Consider the following 22,767-nt stretch of genomic DNA (forward strand, 5'->3'; position numbering starts at 1 on the left):
GCTTCAGACATGTGTAACTCGTCATGGTGTTATTTACAGGCCCTAGAGGAATATAGTATTGAGTCACCAATATATCTTCATAATAAGTTGACATTTATTAGGGAGCGCACCATAACATATTGGTTCTTTGCTGTTATTTGTTCTCCGTTTCTCATTAGTGTCAAATTTTAAATGTTCCTATAGTCTTTAAGTTGAAGTGATATTTAAAATAGATAATATGTTAAAAGCTGGATTCCCAAAAGAGGTAATTAATCCAGCAGATTTATCCGCATTACCCTGTACATTATTATGAGCTTTTGTGAGCATGTGTGTAATAATTCTGAAGATAAATATAGGGTATTTTACAGCACACAGAGAAAATGAGTCTGTGGAGGAGGATGTTACTGTAGTCCTGGTATCTTTTTTCAGGAAAGACTTCTTTGTAGAAAGTTGTAAAAAGCAGAAACAGAGTACAGCAGATCACTGATGCTTATCAGTGCAGGTGTCTAAATACCTAGCTCCACTCAATAAGAGTATTTCAGTTGGTAGCCAGTTGAATCACGTGCTGCCAAAACTTGATATTGCCACTCTGATTCTGAGAACCACCTAACTGCCACAGACAATACAAAACACAGTGATGGTGTCACTCTCCTTTGATGGATTTATTGAAATGTAAATTAATAGATAGATAGGAACACCAACTGTGAGGGAATGTAAATTTTGGCATGGTTTTGTTTGCAGGAAAGGGCTGCGACTAATGCCTCGTACACATGATCGGAATTTCCGACAACAAAATCGTGGATTTTTTTACGACGGAATTTTGGCTCAAACTGATGTTGCATACACACGGTCACACAAATGTTGTCAGAAATTCCGAACGACAAGAACGCGGTGACGTACAACACTATGACGAGCCGAGAAAAATGAAGTTCAATGATTCCGAGCATGCGTAGGATTTTTGTGCGTCGGAATTGCATACAGATGATCTGAATGAAAATTTGAGAACCAGCTCTCAAATTATTGCTTTCGTAAATTCCACCAGAAAATGTCTGATGGGGCCTACACACGGTCGGAAAGCTCACATCGAACATTTCTTGTCGGAAATTCCGATCGTGTGTACGCGGCATTAGTCTAAACCAGTGAAATGGCCATTTAAGATTTATAAAGATGTAAGTACCAGGTTGTAGTTTTCCTTGAAAGAGTCAGTCCACCCAGTACTAGTTTGTTGAACATACAGCTGTCTTATCTCTGCTGCGTTTAATCTTGCCTTGAGATCCCCACAGCTATAACCCCAGGTACAGCCACTCTCTGAAACTCTTTGGTGTTGTTAAAATCTTTTAGGCTTTTTTTTTTTTAAGTGTGTTGAGGTACTTATTGTATTGTAAGTGAGATGATCTGGTAGTATCAAATTGTTCTGTGAACTGCCCATGTGCATCTCATTTTTTGCTAGGTATACATTGATCTGAGCAGTTGTCTTCTTTATTTTGGCTGTATTTTTGCAGATATACACTGGAGCTCTTCAGCTGCCATTCGGAGAGTCTTCTGGTGTGTCCCTGTGCCTTTAGAGTGTAAGCCAGGGCAAAAAATAAAAATACAGTAAATCTCTGCAATACATGCCCATTTGATCATGTTTTATCCCTTTAAAGATATTGCAAGTACAAACAAATGCCTGTTGATGCACTCAGCTTCTAATGCCACGTACACACAAAAATGTTTAAATTGGTCATTAAAAACGATCGTGTGTAGGCTCCAGAGCAATTTAAAACATGCTCTATTTTTTCTCGTCGTTTTTCACGTCGTCGTTTTTCACGTCGTCGTTTTTCACGTCGTCGTTTTTCATGTCCTGAAAAACGGTCATGTGTAGGCTTTAAAGGACGGGAATAAAATCTGCATGCTCAGAAGCAAGTTACGAGATGGGAGCACTCGTTCTGGTAAAACTAGCTTTTGTAATGGAGTTATCCCATTCGTCACGCTGTAACAGACTGAAAAGCACGAAGACTGAAAAGCGAGAATCGTCTCTCACCAAACTTTTACCAACACAAAGTCAGCAAAAGCAGCCCAAAGGATGGTGCCATCCGAATGGAACTTCCCCTTTATAGTGCCGTCATACGTGTTGTACGTCATTGCGCTTTGCTCAAGCATTTTTTTTTCACGATCGTGTGTATGCAAGGCAGGCTTGACAAGAATCACGTTGAGAAAAACGTCGTTTTTTTCCATGACATAAAAAACGGTCGTGTGTACGCGGCATAAGTCCTGTTGTGGGCTGACAACACACCTAATTTTTGTGAACTGTGGTTTCATCCCTGTCCTTTGCTAAGCTACTGAGCCACTCATACTCTCTGCTCAATGCTACATCATAGAAACTAATTATTGGATCGGATTGGGCTATGAGATATCACAGGAAGTAAGCACTGGACAAAGAACACTTACATTTCTAATATAATAAACATGTGCTATTGCACTTATCATACAGATATACTGAAATGGTCATAGCCAGAAGCTCCAGGATGAATAGGGAGTGCCACCACTGGACATCTCACAGAAGAAGCAAGCTGGTGATTCACACCTCCCAAGCATCCACCCATACCTAAAAATCTGATGTGTGTGGACTGACCTTTAATGTATTGCATGCATTCTTAGAGCTAGTATTATGATACAAAGTCTATATTTTCTATGCATTTACTTTTGCACTTCAAGCACTCTTATAATTTTGTGATCTCGTTGACAACTTGTGATGTAATTTGCTTAAAATCCATAAAAATATAAAGATATAAAGATGTTCTACTCAAGAAGAGTTAACGTGGATTCAGTGATGGGTATGAATAACTCTTCTACTAATTTAACATGATTTAATTGTATGTATACTGAATGCAAAGTGTTTCGGATGTAGCTGGCCATTCTGCATTCCAGTTACCTACATTACCTAGTAGAGGGCAGTGATTCAGGTGATCTCTCAGGAATCTGAAGAATTTACAGTGTAGGGTGGTAAATAATTTCTTGTATAATTGCATTGTATCCTCCTGAGGAGGATCAAGATGCCAATAATAACAGGGTGATCTTTGCTTTTCAGGCTACATGGAAGTTGTTCAAATTCCACGAGGTTCAGTTCACATTGAAATTAAAGAAATTGCCATGTCTAAGAACTACATTGGTAAGTGTTTACTAGAGATAGATAGAATGTGAATGGGTAGACTGAATTTGTTAGGGAGGAGAAGAGGCAGACGTAGATAGATAGATAGATAGATAGATAGATAGATAGATAGATAGATAGATAGATAGATAGATAGATAGAAATTTACTAGAATTCAATCAACTGAGCAGTAGTGCTATAAATGAGAACATCCTCACATATGTAGTTTATTCTTAACTGACTGTTGTGCCCAAAAAAATATATATTTTTAAGTGGTGCGTGGGTTCCCTAGCCTTGTATATTCATTGTATACTGCCTAGTATTTATATACTTAAAAAAACATGACCGTTCGGGACTTGCCAATAGGCTAGTAAGGCTTTGCCTTAAAAACACAAGGTCACACTGAAGGTACTGGGAAGAGGTGGAGAAATCACGGTAGTAGCAGGTTAAGTTCACTAGTTGGGACCAATAATTTGACCACTACCTCTTCTAGTGAACTGGTTTAGGGCTTTTCTTGTCATTTTTCACTGTAAATTGCTTGGTCTCTCAATAGGATACAATTATTTTTCTCATATTCTTTAAATTTAAAAGTGTCAGCTGTCTTGAGTTTATGAATGGGGATCATCTAATGGTACTGACGGGGATGGAGGGTCATGTGTATAAAAGGATACATGCCTAGTAGCTTTTCTATTTAACTAGAGTATACTTCAAAGAGAAAGAAAATGTAATAATACATGTACATATTTAAGACTGTAGCCTGAATTATTTTGTTTCTCAATATTAGAGTCAGGGTATTGTTTTTTTTGAGCTGGTTGTTGCCCACTAAGCACCATATAATTTTTCTCTAATTATGTTTTTCTTTTTCCAAAAGTGGAGGGTAGAGAATGGTTTGATTTTTGTGACCTGTTTACCTTGAAAATAAGTTTCAAATGTTTAATTTCACTAAGATAAAACAAAAATCTAAAGACTAGAAATTGCATGTCCTATTCTTAACAAAAACGTAATAAAAAAAAAATCATATTTCATTTTCATATTGCACTCTAGCTCTGAAATCTGAATCAGATGACTATTTTATAAATGGTGCCTGGACAATAGACTGGCCAAGAAAATTTGATGTCGCTGGAACAGCATTTCATTACAAACGACCAACTGATGAACCCGAATCCTTGGAAGCCTTGGGACCAACAACTGAAAACCTTATAGTCATGGTAAATAATCTTTTCAGAAACCGAAAATGTAGGGCAGTGTTGCCAGTATCTACAAGGTGTTTTACAGAAAACTTTGAAAATACTCATTACAGTGCTTAAAGGGGACCTTCAGTATTTTTTTTTACTTTACATCTATTCAATCTTTTGCCCTTGTTATTTTAACTTTGGAGAGTAAAACATTTATTTTCTGCCAGTAAATACCTTATACAGCCCACTTCCTGTTTCTTGTCTGGTAAAAAGCCTAGGCTTATGACATCATGCACAGCTCTTACTCTCATGAGAGTTTGCCAGGATGGGAGGGGGGTGAGTCATAGGGGGGGCAATGAAAGCTGCAGGTCGGCAGAGCTGTAGGTGTGTGTCTCTGTGTAAATCCAGAAAGTCAATAGGCAGCCACTTCAGCTGCCCATAGTTAAAGCCAGGCTCAATGGAGGGAGATTTATGCAGCATATTTGGCAAGTACAGAATCACATTATATATAAATATTATGCAAAGTGGTTGGAGGCAAGTTTCAGAATGGCAAAGATTTTAATTACAAATTATGTGAGCAGACTGCAGTTCCTTTTTAAGGTCAACGTGTATGTAAAGAGAAACTTTTATTAATTTTGGAAGGGGAAGGAAACTGTTAAAAAAAAAAAAAAACATGTAAAGCCGACCAAAAAAACTCTGCAGATTTCGATCAGTACGTGGCCATCCCTGCTCACAGAAGTTGATTGTTTAATCAACTTCTGTCGGAGGGACATGCTGGCAAACGTTTGTCGATAGGCATCTGCAGCCACATTGCTTTTGGTTTTAGTTATACACCTTGCCTGAATGGACTATTTATTGTAGTAATTCATGACCTCATCACGTGATTTTTTGTAAATTTGTAACATTTTTGCCCAGAATTTTAGTATTTATGGGGAATAGATTTGTAATAGCAAAATGTGTGATACGTGTATTTTGTCACAGATAGTGTCAAATACAATTTGGTACACTTAGGGGTTGATTTACAAAAACCGGAGAGTGCAAAATGTGATGCAAAATGTGGTGCAGCTCTGCATAGCTTCCAGCTGATTGGCTACATTATACAGCTGCACAAGATTTAGCATTCTCTAGTTTTAGTAAATCAACCCCATATTCTATATATATGTCTATATATATAGATCTATATATATATATATATATAGATGTTTATATATAGACATGTTCTATTTTGTTTTCAGTTTGTTCTATGCATATACTAGTAAGTACAGCTATGTCAATCGTGTGATGTTGTGACAATGTGTGGGTATTTTTATGTTCTGAACTTTTTCTATTCTACTTTAAAGCCCCACTCTATACTTAATTCATGAGCCCGAAATCACTATAATTGGGCTTGTGAAGGTTAGCTGGTTCAGTCACAATGTTTGTAGGGCATTAAAAAAAAATTGAAATAACTAAATGAAAATAGATCATCATAGGCGTGCGCACAGGGTGTGCCAGGTGTGTCCAGGCACACCCTAATCACCCTGTGATGCACAGATTCCCCCTTCTGCTTGGATGCAGAGAAAGAGACTCAAGAATCTCTGTTCTCAGACCCTTTCCTTGTCTCAAAAGTTAGATATCAGGGGTCTGTTTAGGCCCCTGATATCTCACCAAAGTCTCCCAAAGGTGCTCCTAAAAAATTGTAAAAGAAAATAATAAAAAAATATTCTAAAAAAAATATTCTAAAAAAAGAATTAAAATTGTAAAAAGTAATAATAAAAAAATAATAAAAAGAAACTACTGACAACAGTCCCTGCCCACTGACACCATCCACTGTTCTACTGACACTGGCCATTGCCCTACAGCCATATATATATATATATATATATATATATATATATATATATATATGTGTGTGTGTATATATATATATATATATATATATATATATATATATATGTGTATATATATATATATATATATATATATACACTCACATGTGTTTGAGCTTTGGGGTGCACACCCTAATGTAATAGGCTGCGCACACCTATGTAGATCATTTAGATCATCAAAACCCAAAAAATAATTTTAATATATTAAAACGTACTGGTCCTCATATGTGTTGGCTGCATTAGTTTTATTTTTTTCAGGTTTCCCCCCTTTATTTTCTATTAGAAATCCTGTGAATAACACACTTTCTTCCATGTATTCCAAAGACATGTTGGCTTCTGCCTAAATTGGCCCTAGTATATGAATGTGAGTTAGGAACCTTAGATTGTAAGCTCCTTGAGGGTAGGGACTGATGTGAATGTACATTGTATATGTAAAGCGCTGCATAAATTGACGGCGCTATATAAGTACCTAAATAAATAATAATAATAATAATAATAATAATGTGTAGCTACATTCCCTCCTCCACTGCATCTATGACGGGAGCCATATGTGCCACCCAGGCTGGACTACAACCATAGTTGCTGTTTGTTTATGTCTATACTGTTAAGGCTGTTGGAATTAGGTGTGTACAGAAAAAGATAAGGATGCTTTCTGTAACTTGACAAGGGCACTGTATTCCTGGAAAGATCAACAGGTTTTTGTGTTCTTGGTTAAAATGTTCTTAGCTGGAAAAAAAAAGAAGAAAACTAATGCATCCACCATATTTAAAGACTGGTAGCTGCAATATATTAAATTTCTGTTTTCTGGTTTAGTTATCCTTTAAGAATACATCATCGTTGGTATACAGAACTGTACAGTTATTTGTTATAAAGCCAGATATTATATTTTTGTTATGTTATGTGAAGACTGTACTCCAATATGTCCACATATAGATTTTCTATAATACTGATACAGCTGATTAGCTGATACGAGTTGCTTCAGGTAAGACAGCATTGCAATAACATCTAGGCTCTTCTATGCCCTGAAATTGTCCCGTTGCCTTAGTGAACATTACAAATACTTTCTCCTAATGTTCACAGTTGTACAACTGGCCTTATATGGTCAGTAATTGTTACACTTACTCCTACAGCGGAGCAGGGAATTTCACTGAACTGTATGTTGCAGATATTCTTTTGGCTTTACAAAGAATTGCTTAACTTGGTAATTTAATTTGCTGGGAGAAGCAATACACACACAATGATAACAGTAAAAAAAAAAGCACGGTTGTAAAAAATGTGTGTAGATTTTATTACAAATATGTGCTTTGGAGAGAAAGTGGCGTGTCTGTTTGCCTGTGCCTTCCCCTTTCCAGACTTTGATGGAAAGTAAAAAGATTTGTATTTGTGACATGGTTGCATGATTCTATAACCGTTCTTGTTGTCAGATTCTTCTACAGGAACAGAACATAGGAATTCGATATAAATTTAATGTCCCCATCACCCGTACAGGGAGCGGCGATAATGAAGTGGGGTTTTCTTGGCATCATCTTCCATGGTCAGAATGTTCAGCTACATGTGCCGGAGGTAAGATTTACTAGCTTCCTTGAAGACACAGTCAGAGTTTTCTGCAGCTCCATCTTTTAATGAAAGATAGAATTATGTAACCAAAAGGAGTGTGCCAATATTGACATATGATTAACTTAAAAAAGAAGTATGGGGTTAAAAATCAATAAAGACTATTCCTTCAAGAAAAAGAGAAGTCTATGAAAAAACAAATCTTATACTCAACTAGGTGGATGCAGCATCAATTCCGATGCTGCATTTGTACTCCGCTGTATCTGCACTGAGAACTGAACAATCAAACGCCGCTGATCACTCAGCTTTCCCCTCCACTCTGAGCAGAGAGACGTGCTGTCAGTCATTGGCTGTCTGCTCTGCCCCTTCAGTGCACAATGGAACGCTGGGCTGGGGAGGGAGCTGCTGGTTCAGTCTCCCAGCTGAGAGGCTGAGCCAGCTGCCGTTCCAGGGATCAGGGTGGATCCCTACTGAAAAGTCTGGATCTTTCCTCAGCCTGGACCGGCTGAGTGATGCTTTTTGCCTGCTGTCAGCTGAAAACGGGTCAAAGAAATGCAGAACGATCTGCACTCCTGTGATCCATAGGCGAAGTATGGGCAAAAAAGCTTTGCCCATACTTCTCCTTTAAAGTGATACTCCACCTAATCCTTGTTTACCTTTTTAAACTCCAGTTTCAGAGAGAACTGTAAAGTGGAGATTTCCCCACACTTTCTATCCTGGTGTTACTGTAGTAGAAAGTGAAGGCGAATCTCCCAAATATGGGCACAGAATGCAGTAACCTTTCCACACGTTTTGGCTTGGATCCATTAGAGTGGCCAACAGCTTTAGGTAGGCCCTTTCTGCTATCCACTATCACTGTCACCCTTGTCTCCATGTTTGAATGAAGTCTTGGTACTCCTTACACCTACTCCATATGATGGCTGCGGAGCTAAAGAACAGAAGTAGCGGAAAGCCTTCTTCTCTCACTAGCCAGGCTGTTTTTTGGGACCAATTTTTTAAGCAATTGTCACATTGCAGTAATTCATTGTTAACCACTTGCCGACCGCCGCACGCCGATGTTAGTCGGCAGAATGGCACGGCTGCGCATATTAACGTACAGGTACGTCCCCTTTAATATGCACAGCCGTGGGTCACGTGTGAGCCGCCGCCGGCATGCTCACGACCCTGACGAGTACTCTGTGACTGTGCCCACGGGACCCGCGGACCCAGTCACCGTCGGTGTCCCGCGATTGGGTCACAGAGCTGAAGAACGGGGAGATATAAGTGGAAACAAACATCTCCCTGTGCTTACTAGTCAGACTGTCACTGATCGTCTGTTCCCTGTCATAGGGAACGACGACCAGTGATGTCACACACCAAGCTACGCCCCCACACAGTAAGAATCAGCGCCCCCTACAGGTTAACCCCTTCACTGCCAGTGTAATTTTCACAGTAATCAATGCATTTTTATAGCACCGATCGCTGTAAAAATGACAATGGTCCCAAAATGGTGTCAAAAGTGTCCGATGTGTCCGCCATAATGTCACAGTTACGATAAAAATCGCTGATCGTCGCCATTACTAGTAAAAAAAAAAAAAATTATAAAAATGCCATAAAACTATCCCCTATTTTGAAAAACGCTATAACTTTTGTGCAAACCAATAAAACCAAAAATATGTAGAAGAATACGTATCGGCCTAAACTAAAGAAAAAACATGTTTTTTTATATATTTTTGGGGGATATTTATTATAGCAAAAAGTAAAAAATATTGTGTTTTTTTTTCAAAATTGTCCCTCTATTTTTGTTTATAGCGCAAAAAATAAAAACCGCAGAGGTGATCAAATACCACCAAAAGAAAGCTCTATTTGTGGGGGAAAAAAGGACGTAAATTGTGTTTGGGAGCCACGTCGCACGACCGCGCAATTGTCAGTTAAAGCGACACACAGTGCCGAATCGCAAAAAGGGGCCTGGTCCTTTACCAACAAAATGGACCGGGCCCTGTTTGAAACTTCCAACGGTTCCTCTTCTTAGTTTGTCTTTAATGGCCCTGTTCATTCTTTCTACAATTCCTGAGCTTTGTGGATGATATGGAATGTGGAACTTCCAATCAATAGCTAATAGTCTGCTAATGTGTTGCGTCAGTGCAGCAGTGAATGCTGGTTCTTTGTCACTACAGTATGTATGACTATAGGGCAACCATATCTTGGAATCCATTCTTTACACAGAATTTTTGCAACTGTTTTAGCACTTTCTCTCATTGTGGGGATGCCTTCTACCCACTTTGAGAATTTATCTACAATAACTAAGAGATATTTGAAATCACCCTTGGCTACTGGCATGTGTGTGAAATCAATCTGTAATTCCTGCATTGGGCCTTGGGGTGCTGGTAAGTGATCCAAAGCTCCTATCTTCTTCCCTTGTACATTGTTCCTTGCTCATGTCAGGCATCTAGAAAGTTGCGCATCCAAATTGGTCTTGGGACAACCCATTTCTTGACCAGAACTCCATGTCATCTTGAGTTGCTAAGGCTTGCAGGTGAGCAAGGTCAGTATCCTCTACAAGAGATGGTATTACAAATTTGGACATGAGTAAACATGCCACAAATTTTTTGTGCAGTTTGGTGCATTAGACAGCCCATTAAAATCAGCATGTTGCCTTAATGCAACCTACATTAGCGCATGACATAATCCCTAGTATTCATAAAAACTGGAGCAGACAGAATCTATCATGTGTTCTAAAAGGGGCGCAGTATGCACCAAATTCATGTACCTATCTCAAACTTGTACTTAAAGCATTTGTTAACCCCCCAAAAAATGTAAATGGACCCTGTTCCCTTAAAGCATGAATAACAGCACAGTGCTTGTGCTGTGTATTTTGGCCCCCTGTATCACCTGAAATAACTTACTGATCCTGCCAGTTTCTACCCTCCCCCCTGTACACTGGCCACGACATATCAGAGCTGCTAAGCCCTGACACTGTGGTCAGTGTATGTGCCTCCATCATACGCTGCTATCTGCAGCTCTCCTCTGTCTCCCTCTGTCCTCCTCCCTCCTCCCCACCCTGCCTGTCAGCTCAAACTAGTGGCGCTCTGCTCCTCTCCCCACTGCTTCAAAACTAACTGATCATTATAGCATCTCCTCTGTCACATAAAAAGCCGATTCCTAGTGCCTGTGAAAAGAAGCAGATTTCTACCTGTTTTAACAATGTCTTCCAGCGATCACATGACTTCAGGCTCTCTGCTCTTCTCCTCCCCCGCCCTCCTGGCTGATGTCAGCAGGGGAATCTCAGCCCTGCCCGCTGGAGATAGCAGATGGGGAGAGCTGAGAGCCTGGAGTCATGTGATCGCTGGGAGAGGCTGTTAAAATGGGGAGGAATCTGTTTTTTTTTTTTAAATAAAGCACGGGCACTAGGATACAGGTTTTTATGTGACAGAGATGATATAATGATGAGTTAGTGGCTTAACAACCACTTTAATTAAGGCTTATTCTGTGCCACTGTAAGAATGCACACAAGACACTTTGGCAAATTTTGTCTGCGCCAGTTTATCTCTTTACACCAAAAGAGTGTTGGTCTTAATTAGTCCCACTTTTGAAAAATACAAACTGTCAGAACTTTATTTTGAATTTGTCGCATTGAATGCAACACAATTGATTTTGGCGACCCAATGTAACTATGTAATGTAAAAGTGTTTCATTTAGGAATTTGGTGCACGAGTCTCTTTGATAGGCAAAGAGTGGCATATAGTCTTGAATTTGGCACAATATTTTAACAAGAGGGATTAACACCAGAAAAGTGGCGCAGCAGCTTTAATTTATTTCCCCCAATATGTGTACATACGTTATACAAAAAGATTTTAATACGTTTTTAAAACATATCTATTGCTAAGAAGAAACAATGAAAATATTGTAGCTTACCAGTACTGATGATCCTGCTCGTAACATACTTCCTGCCCTAGGGTAATAGTGCTCAGGCACTGTATCTTTATAATGAAGCTCAGCGTTGTCACCCTAGGACAGGAAGGGTTTTAAGAATACAGAATACCTACAGTTGTGTATTCTGTAGTCTACAGAAGTGAATTGAAAAGGTCGGTTACATTGTTTAAAATCTCAAATTCATGCACAGAATAATGAGCATTTTTAGTTGCAGAAAATGTACTTAGCCTAAAGAAAATAAATCTAAAAAGAACTATTTTTTTTTACTTTATTTAGTCACTATCAAGATCACCAGGCTTTTTAAACAAAGATTCTCACTTTACCAAGCTAACAATGATTGGTAGTTGTCATAATACCTCCAGATTTCTGCAAAGGCAACCAATTAGAGTAGAAAATAGTACTTATATTGCCAAAAATAATGATAGTTTTACACATAACACTTTTATGCTTAGTAAGATTGGCCTTATGTGCCTTATAATAATATACGGTACTTCATATGTGTAATAAATATGAAGAGCCCCTATTTTCACCCTGGTCCTGTGGCTTTAATTACTTCTCTGTAAGGAGTAAAGTTTATTTGGGCTATTCTACTTTTCTTCTATTCTACCTTTTCAACCACGTAAGTCAGAATATACATATTCTGCTAAGTATAATGAATTTATCAAACTGTAGAATTCCCACCAGTGACATCAGCGATATTGCCTTGTTTTTCAGTTACCCTCTGCTTGTCCTTCATGTGTTGTAATGTCCTTCAGGCCTTCCAGCTGGAGTGCGTCTGCAGGCAATAAGTGTGTATAGCGTATCCACCCCATCTGATAGCACTCTCCTTTAACAGCCCCAGTGTGATCTGCTTTCATCATGTTAAATTAAAGCCAAACCAGTCCATTTATCCAATTTACATACAATTGCATACATAAGCATATTGTCTCGTCATCTCTGCAGCAGATGTGAAGCTCTTGTGTTTGGAGCCCGCAGAGCAGCGCTTGACAACTTGTACGCTGTAAAAGAGTGCAATAAAATAACCACTGCGTATAATACAAAATAGATAATGATATGCAAATTGCAGATACAGTGGGGGGCAGATCCTCAAAGAAATTGCGCCGGCGTATCTGTTTATACGCCGCATAATTTCAAATTTTGCGCGTCGTATCTTTGTTTTGGTATCCACCAAACAAGATACGAAGGCATCTGTGTTAGATCCGACAGGCGTACGCCTTAGTACGCCGTCGGATCTAAGATGCAATTTTCCGGTGGCCGCTGGGTGGCATTCACGTCGTAATCCGCGTTGAGTATGCAAATGAGCTTTTTCCGATGATTTACGAACGTACGAGCGGTCGTCGCATTCTTTTACGTTGTTTCCGTTCGGCTTTTTCCGGCGTATAGTTAAAGCTGCTATCTGGTGGCGTACTCAATGTTAAGTATGGCCGTCGTTCCCGCGTATAATTTTGTACATTTTACGTTGTTTGCGTAAGTCGTCCGTGAATGGGGCTAGACGAAACAATGACGTCCTTGCGACGTAATTTGGAGCAATGCACCCTGGGAGTTTTGACGGACGGGGCATGCGCAGTTCGTTCGGCGCGGGGACGCGCTTCATTTAAATGAAACTTGCCCCTTACTCGCCGCATTTGAATTCCGCGCCCTTACGCCACGAGAAATACACTATGCCGCCGTAACTTACAGCGCGAATTCTTTCAGGATTCAAACATTTGCAAAGTAAGTTACAGCGGCGTAGTGTATCTCACATACGCTGCGCCCATGCAAATGTATGAGGATCTGCCCCTGGGTGTTTAATTGCTTTATTAAACATGCTTAGCTGTGAAAGTATTGAAGATATTCTCTACTAACATGTTGCAGCAACTTTAAGCATATATAGATCATAACAATATACTTCTCTTATTTGCCCCATTGTAGTTTGTTAACTATACAAATTAAAACATTTTGTATAATCTGTTCGTACCTGAAAAAATACCACTGCTGTACTGAAATATCAAGCAGTGTGATTAGCCCTCTCAAGTTTGCCTCTGTTAACTACTGAACACATTGGAGGGTAGGCAGATGTTTTGTAGTCTAAATCAGGAACAAGCACAACCTAGGATGACAACACTGCTGAGATGTGTGGCATTCACTGTTTGTGTCTCTGGAGGAACCACAGACCTGTGCATATAGATAGTGGTTGCCCTTAGAGATCCCACATTATTTTTCTCTTTGAAACCACAACAGCAGGTCTTGGTGCTCCTAGGCAATAAATAACTTAATTTACTCTTTTTTATTATATCAAAAGCAGTTAAATTTCTTACGCTTTCTATAGGCGCTTGGATGTACCTTCAATGGCGGTATGGATGGTTTTTATTGTTTTAGTCTTTGCTTACTTTTAATACAAAAGAGAAGAGTGATATGCCATGAGTGTACTGGATTCTCATTTCTGGACTAGGTTAATTAGGCTGACGACGCTGCTCCTTCATAGAGTAAGCACACAGAAAGTTTGTTACTGGCAGGATCGCTAGGTGAAAGCACAACATTGCAACTTGCATTTTGTGAATGGCATCTAAAATGCAGACCACACTGTGGAGGAAACACTCCAGTGTCCAGCATACAGTGATATCCTCTCTCTTTTATAAATAGGTCATGTTACTTAGTAATAAGCTTAGTACACACTACTATTTTTTTTAGTTCAACCCAGATGGCCTGAGCGAAAAAAAAACTGACAGCTCTGGAGGAGCAACTGTACTAACCATGCAATATTAATACAGCAATGGCCAGCTTCTGTTGGACCGACTGCAGTACCGGTTTCTTTTGAACCGACGAATGCCACCCTACATTCGACCTGTGTGTACTAGGCTTTAGCCAGGAGCTACAATTATGGTGCCTTGACTACCGACATTGTAGTAGAACAGTTACATATTATGTGAGGTTAAAAAAAGACACAATTCCATCAAGTCCAACCTATGTGCGTGCTATTATGTCAATATATCATTGTATATCCCTGTATGTTGTGGACGTTCAGGTGCCTATCTAATATTTTTTTTAATTATCGATGCTCCCCAATGAGACCACTGCCTGTGGAAGAGATTTCCACATCCTTACCGCTCTCACAATAAAGAACCCTCTATGCAGTTTAATATTAAACCACTACTCTTCCAATTTTAGTGAATGGCCACGTGTCTTTTTAAATGACCTTTCGTGGAAAAGTTATATCCCTATTGCGGGGTCACCAGTACAGTGAGCGGAATTCTTTTACAATATGCTGTCATCGACGACATCACAAGATGATATTGACATGAATTACTAAGGGAGTTGGGAAACATAACAGAATAAATTGTGTGAAATTCCCGTCATTCCAATCATGTGAAAAGCGAATTCCTAATAACTTTTGATACTCAATTATGTACAGATAAAATAAGTAAGGAAGGAAATTTGCTTCTTGTTGGATTCTTGTTCTTTTAATAAATTAGCTTTGTAAGGGTTGAAGATAAGCTTTAGCACAAATGCTTCACCTTCTAGCCATCCAGAGTCACCTTCATCAATGTGAAGTATACAAGGGTGGTAAGGAAGGGAGAACTTGACACCTATGTGCAAACCAATGCTTGTCCCTAAATTACAATCTAAGGGCCTAATCCACAAAAGGGATACGCCGGCGTATCTACTGATACGCCGTCGTATCCCTGTTTCTATCTATGGAACTGATCCACAGAATCAGTTTCTCATAGATAGGCAGAAGATCCGACATCTGTAAGACACTTACACTGTCGGATCTTAGGATGCAGTACCGCAGCCGCCGCTGGGGGCATTTCTCGTCGAAATGCCGCTTCGGGTATGCAAATTAGCACTTACGGAGATCCACAAAGCTTTTACGCTTCGTTTTTTCTCCGTAAGTATTAGTTTGCCGTCGCAAAATTAGGGCTGCTTTTACAAGGCCTAAACTGTTTAAACCTTGTAAAAGTAGACCCTTCTATCCCGCATCGCTGTCATTTTTTTTTAAAACATTTTTTTTCCCGCCGCAACTCGTTTTTTTTTTTTTTTACGCCCGTCGCGATTCTCAAAACCCGGCGCAACGTAAAACCGCGCAAAGCACGTCGGGAAAATGACGTTGGGAGCATGCGCAGCACGTCCGGCGTGGGAGCGCACCTAATTTAAATGGGACTCGCCCCATTAAATTAGGAACGCCTTGCGCCGGAACGGATTTAAGTTACACCGCTCAAAATTTCTAGGTAAGTGCTTTGTGGATCGGGCACTTAGGTAGAGATTTTGCGGCGGTGTAACTTAAACGGGAAAAAATACGTTGCGCCGGGTTTTTGTGGATTAGGCCCTAAGTGACTGATTGGAATTCTTTTTTTTCACATGCTTTATTGCTACTCCGATTTTTGAAAAAAGGTGATCACCTTTCAATTTAGAAATACTTCCTTGCACATCTTACTATACACTTTTTCTAAGTTGTTAAATTGCCATTTTTGTGCAGCCTTTGAAATCATTACCATTTTCCATTCCTGACAACTACGCTGGAAAGGGGGGGAGAAATGGCATCCAGAAAATTCAGACATAATGGTTCTTGTAAATGCTCATTTAGTGAAAATTGTGTTTATAATTTAGTATCTTGAAAAAGAATATGTGAATATAAAGCTTTTTTTCCATTCAGAAGACAAAGGTATTGGCAAAAGGATGAACATCTTATGATTTGATGAGGATGTCAGAAGGAATGTCTGGGTTAACCAGCTTGTTACACTTTTATTGATGCACCATTCACCCGGTTTTGGCACTCTTATTATGGAGAACTGTAAGCTTATACCGACATTTATTTTTGTGGTTGTCCTTTAAAGCAAACATACCATGAACACATTTGCCATTTAAGGTGTCCAGTATTTTAGAGCTTCAGGGCACAGAGAGTCATAGAAGCTCAAACTGAATTCTGAGGAACATCTGCAAATCCACGAGGGGGTTTGACACTTAATCAGTTACGTTTTTGTTTTCACAAGCATGCTCTTTTATTGTTAGCCATAAATCTGACGGATTGAAAAGCTGTTTTTTTTTTCCGTGGAGCTGCTTGCAATTATTCCCCTGACACTTTGAATCAATTTATCTAGTGGTATTTTCCATATTATGGGTGATGTCTGACGAGAGCTTTTCCTGCCAGTGATTTCATGCATGATACCATTTCAGACAAGAGGATCTGTACCCAAGCAATACTTTGCATGTTATGGGGTCAAAGCATTTCCTGCTGATTTCCATACTTAGATAATGCAGAGATTATGGGCAATGGGTAATTTTTTATTGACATATCCAAATAGTATCAGCTGAAATTGACATTGGACTCAAGCCTTTCTATACAGACTCAATATCTTAAGTAGGGCTAGTCATCCATGCATAGGTTTCTTTGGTTCAGCTCACAGGCTGAACAAAAACAAATCAATGGAGTCTTCCATACATGCTAAACAGAATGGATAGAGGGACCTAGAGGGACAACCTGAATACCCAGAACAGTGACTGCGTTTCATAGAATGCAGTCACTTTTTAGCAAAAAAATTTCCATGCAGTGGACTAGATTGACTTTTGTGGAGCCAGATGGTGCCTACAGGGCCACTCACGGCTCAAACTTTGGCCAAAATTCTAACTGAGTGAGGCCCCGTACACACGTCCAAGAAACTCGATGGGCAAAACACATCGTTTTGCTCGTCGAGTTTCTTGTGAAGCCGCCGAGGATCTCGGCGAGCCAACTTTTCCCATTGACTAATGAGGAAATAGAGAACATGTTCTCTTTTTGGCCCGACGAGATCCTTGTCGGTTTCCTCGGCGAAAAGTGTACACACGACCGGTTTTCTCGGCAGAATACGTCTCCCATCGAGTTTCTGGCTGAATTCTGCCGAGAAAACCGGTCGTGTGTTCGGGGCCTATGGCTAACCTAAGACCAAGACACAACAGTTTATAGTTAGGTGAGCCAAAAGGAACCACATTATCCCTCCATTAACCAGTTCAGGACACAGTAGAACATTTTTTAGAATAGACAATAGCCATGAAAATCATTCCTTTCTGCCCCTTGGCAAACTGTACATCCAGAACAACGGGTTTATAGCACAGATACAGCGTAATATTATAGAGAAATGTGTTCCAGACTGCATATGGCTGTTCCAAACGTGTTAGCCATTATTGGTGCAGTGCATACGGTATAACCCAATAAGTTATAGTGGGCTAGATCAAAACAAACCAAAATGCTTTTTACTGAACCAGTATGATGCACAGTAGAAGATATCTATTTATTTACATGACTGATCTTAAATATTAACTGAAAGCATTGTGCTAAATGTGCATCATCACTTGCTTTTATTGGGATATTTTTCGGCAACCTAAGGGAGATGACCCTCATTAAAACATCTAGGTTAAGATGCTCACCGGTTAGCTTACTATAGTCACAAATTAGGTGAAATATCTAGGTAATCAACAGGATTCCTGCACCCAATAATAACTGGATGTCAAGTAATAAATATATAATCTAGAGCAGGGGTCTCAAACTGGCGGCCCTCCAGCTGTTGCGAAACGACAAGTCATATCATGCCTCTGCCTGTGGGAGTCATGCTTGTAACTGTCTGTCTTGCAATGCCTCATGGGACTTGTATTTTCACAACAGCTGGTGGGCCACCAGTTTGAGACCCCTGATCTAGAGTTAGTTGACTTAACCTCCCTGGCGGTCTTCCCGAGACTGACACGGGGTTAGATTTTCTTGCTACTATCGGTAACCCCGTGTCAGTCTCGGGCTTGCCTCGCTAGATCCACAGGCACTTTTTACTTACCTTGTCCCTGGATCCAGCGATGCCACCGCGCTGTGTGAGCGAGCGGGACCTCGCTCGATTCACATAGTGCCTCCGTGTGACGCCGATCTCCGTTCCCTGCGACGTTACGACGCACGGGGACGGAGAACGGCGCCAAATTCAAAAACGTAAACAAACACTATACACACAGTATACTGTAATCTTATAGATTACAGTACTGTATGTAAAAAAAACACACCCCCCCTGTCCCTAGTGGTCTGCCCAGTGTCCTGCATGTCATTTTATATAATAAAAACCTTTTTTTCTCCCTGCAAACTGTAGATTGTCCATAGCAACCAAAAGTGTCCCTTTATGTCAAAAATAGTTTTAGATCAGCTAAAAAACAGCGATAATAAATTATAATCACTTGCAGAATTGTGCGATAGCGATTTGTGGGGAAATTCGTCATAAAAAAATAAAAGTAATGACAGCGACAATTCTGCAACTGAGCAAATTTCAGTGATTTTGATTTGATTACATTATTGAATAATTTTTATTATAATTATATTATTATTTGTTATAATTATTTATAATATTATAATTTATAATTTTGTTTTTAAAAAAATGTAATACACGGGATGCCTATTAGAATCTTGTTTGGTCAGATTTAAGTGAGTTATTTCTAAAAATTACAGACCTACAATATAAAACGCCAAATTTCCTTGCAAATAATGGTACCGCTTTTAGCATGTTTTTTCTGAAAGAATCATACCGCCAGGGAGGTTAAAGGATAAGTTCAACTTTGGGACCATGTTGCATGTTACACCCCTTACTTCCTGATAATGTCTAACTTGCTCCAGCAGAATACACTGCCACTCAGCCCCACCCCCTCAATTCTCCTTCTGTGTTAGTGGCCGGGGGTTCCTCTCCCCACATCCACTGTCACAATTTAAATATAGCTCTGCCCACCCAGCCGCATCATTCATTCACAGCAATCTCTGAATTAAAGTATAATTTTCCTCCGCAGCATAGGGTATGCGCTTCTCAATGATCTTCAAGGGTGGTGGTGAGCGCTTCCATAGTTCATTGATCTTCCTACACTTTAGTAACTGTCTGCCCGCCCGTATGGAAGGCCAAGACAGCTATACTAAGAGTCTGAAGAAGCCTGACATTGCACTCATAATTAGTAGTGCAATGCTTTTCAGACTCCTGCGGGAAAAAAATATAAATTAACTTTTTTTCTGCAGCAGTATGTGCATTTATTATTTTTTACCCATGAAGTCAACTTAACCTTTAAAGACTTGCATAGTAAAAAGAAATAAAAAAGCACAATCGTAAAATTCTGGCAGGCAGGAGGCAGAATCTTTGTAGGTAATGAAGAGATATGGCTTCCTCTGTAGACATAATTCATTTCATATGACATATAATCACAGGGTTTTTGAAATGGCAAGATATGACTTCCACGAAAATGCTTAGATGACAACGCCATACCATCTTTATTAGTAATATGTATGTAAAAAGTGGTAAAAAAAAACACAGCATTTTAAGAATTTATAAGCATTTTCAGAACAAGTCTAGTTGAATGTGACTACTACTAGATATAGCTTTGAAAGAGGAATTTCAGGTATGGATATATATATATATATATATATATATATATATATATATATATATATATAGTTACATTGGACCCATACCTGGCTAATGCTCCTGAAATCTGGAAATCACTAAAGTAGACCCCACTACTATATCCACCTCATCCAATCAGAGAACACTTTGCATTCATTAAGAGAATACAAAGCAGTCTATGAATGGCGCCCATGCCCAGCAGCCAACTTTCTGGGATCAGCCTGTAGCAGGCCAGCCACTTAGCACAGCACCTAAAAACTAGCGGAGATCACTGGAGCAGCGATGTCTACTACAGTGATTTACAGCTTCCAGAGGGATCAGCCAGGTATAGTATGTACATAGTTACATCGAAATATCAAAACCTGGGATTCATGTTTAAGAACTGAGAAAATACTGATATCTCAGCTTCCAACACTTTTGAAAATTTCAGGTGATGTCATTATTTATGCCAGTTTATGTCAGGAGACCTGGGCTCTCAAAATCCAGCAAGGATATGTCGCTGCAATGTGTTGGAGTGCATTCTTAAGGAATTCCAGGCACCCAGCTTTCCTAGCATGTAACAGTGGAGCACATTAATGTCACCATCGCCACCCGGAAGTTTCAAAAGCCAAATTCCCAAGTAAGGCTGGCCATAGATGGTTGGAATCTTGGTCGACCATGTACTGGCAGGCTGATTGTACCAAGTTGATTGATCTGTCAAGTTGGTACAACCCGGCCTGCCCGGATTTTGCATGTGATTATCGTTAGCGGCTGACATAGCCGCTAGCAATAATCACTGTCTTCTCCCGGTGGGGACTGCCTTCCCCATTCCCCCTTGTACACACGAGCAGACATGTCCGATGAAAACGGTCCGTGGACCGTTTTCATCGGACATGTCTGCTGGGAGCTTTTGGTCTGATGTGTGTACACACCATCAGACCAAAATCCCCGCGGACAGAGAACGCGGTGACGTATAAGACACCGACGTTCTCTAACACGCTAGTTCAATGCTTCTATGCATGCGTCGAATCAATTTGATGCATGTGCAGGATTTCGGGCCGCAGGTTATACGTCATAACCAGCGGACATGTCCGATGAGTCGTACTAACCATCGGACATGTCCGACGGACATGTTTCCAGCGGACAAGTTTCTTAGCATGCTAAGAAACTTTTGTCCGCTGGAAACCTGTCCGCTAGGCCAGAAAACTGTCCGCTATGCCCTACACACGGTCGGACATGTCCGCGGAAACTGGTCCGCGGACCAGTTTCAGCGGACATGTTCAGTCGTGTGTACAAGGCCTTAGAGAATACAATGACTCGGCAGGAGGGATTCCCCTGTCAAGCAGTGGTTGCAGGTAAGAAATCCATGTATGGCTGGCCTCAGCATTTATTTCTGACAACTCTGTGTATTTTTTTATCACTGTTTATGCACTTTTTCCAATACAGGTGGTGCAGGTCTGTCATCTAAATGGACCATTTTCATGGAAGGTCCTCTTTAATGCATACTGATCAGATGTCTTTTTATCTGTTTATCTCAAAAGAAATAAAGAAATGAAGAGACTATACATTTCCTTTAAGTTGTGTTGTTATTATCACCATTGAGCAACATACCAATGTAGACAGGCTGGAGCAACTGGAGCACAATTGCTGTAACCCAGCATATACATTAGCAACTCTGTCAATAGCTAACTGTTGCCTGTATAGAGCTTCAGAGTAACATTTTATTTTCGCAAAGTGTCCTCAGTTGCTAAATACTTCAATAATGATGTTAATTAATGAGATGTTCAGAATGATGTTATTATGAATGGCTGGAAAGGAGTCTCCTATTGAATGGTAAAACCCTTGCAGTCTATGACAATATCACACAGAGGCCCCTGGGAAGCGCTTTTTACTGTGTGGTGGGGTGATGCGCGCTCTCTTGTGATCTATCAGCCTAATATGGATGGGGGGCCGCTTGAAGCCTATTCAGAAGAATAACCTTGAGCTGGAGGTGCGAAATGAAAAGTGACAGAGCTTTATAATCAGAGAGCACTGAAACTGAAAGAGGGGCCTTTGTGTTTCTGTGTGAGGTGGCACTTTCCCACAGTAAATGATCATATTTCATTCAAACGGCCACCATCTTTTCCTTAATTTGATTACAAGCATGTAATTAGTAGGATGTACACTTACCCGTAGCTAAAAGATCATAGAAAAACTGCGGTATTTCAGATGGCTTTGTGGGATCATATTAGAATTCAGCATTAGTAAAGGAACAGTGTTGGGAAAAAATATTGCATTTTGATAACTGCTTAATACTTAATATGATAGTATTTAATATATTAATTTCTCTGCAATTGTATGCTTTTTTTTTAAATATTTTTCTTAATGTTTGCATGCAGAAAAAACTCTCCAGAAAAAGTGACAGTTACAGGAGTTGAGAAAATCTATCAGGCCATATGAGTGTATCTAAGCATGCCTCTGTGAAAGGGGCGTGTTTTCCCACACGGCCGGGATACGGGATGCAAAGCTGTTCTGTTCATCCCTGTGCAGGCAGGCCCATTCTTGTCTATTGGGGTGCAGCAGCTGCGTGTACAAAGCCGCTGGTCCCAATTTGAGAGTCATGCAGATGTAGGTGCGTGTCCCTGAATGTAGACAATGTGTGTTTAGGGACACGCGCCTGCAACCGCACGGCTGTCAAATTGGGACCAGCAGCTGTGACCGTGCAGCCCAGTAGATATAAATGGGACTGTCTGCAAATGTATGCACCGAACACCTGTACATCCAGTGCAGACAAACACAGCCCGTGACACATATGAACTCTGAAG

At 40.0% G+C, this 22,767-nt stretch overlaps 1 protein-coding gene across 1 annotated transcript in view; it reads left to right on the forward strand.

The window, feature by feature from the left end:
* The window catches only part of ADAMTS6 (ADAM metallopeptidase with thrombospondin type 1 motif 6), a 397,790-nt gene that overhangs the window by 325,412 nt on the left and 49,611 nt on the right, over nt 1-22,767 (forward strand). Inside the window, exons 18-20 of the mRNA XM_040340248.1 lie at nt 3,050-3,130; nt 4,154-4,317; nt 7,577-7,715. Of these exons, the coding sequence (XP_040196182.1) occupies nt 3,050-3,130; nt 4,154-4,317; nt 7,577-7,715 (384 nt within the window). The remainder of the gene's footprint in view (nt 1-3,049; nt 3,131-4,153; nt 4,318-7,576; nt 7,716-22,767) is intronic.

This window comes from Rana temporaria, chromosome 1 (assembly GCF_905171775.1).
Source record: "Rana temporaria chromosome 1, aRanTem1.1, whole genome shotgun sequence".
Lineage (NCBI taxonomy): Eukaryota > Metazoa > Chordata > Amphibia > Anura > Ranidae > Rana > Rana temporaria.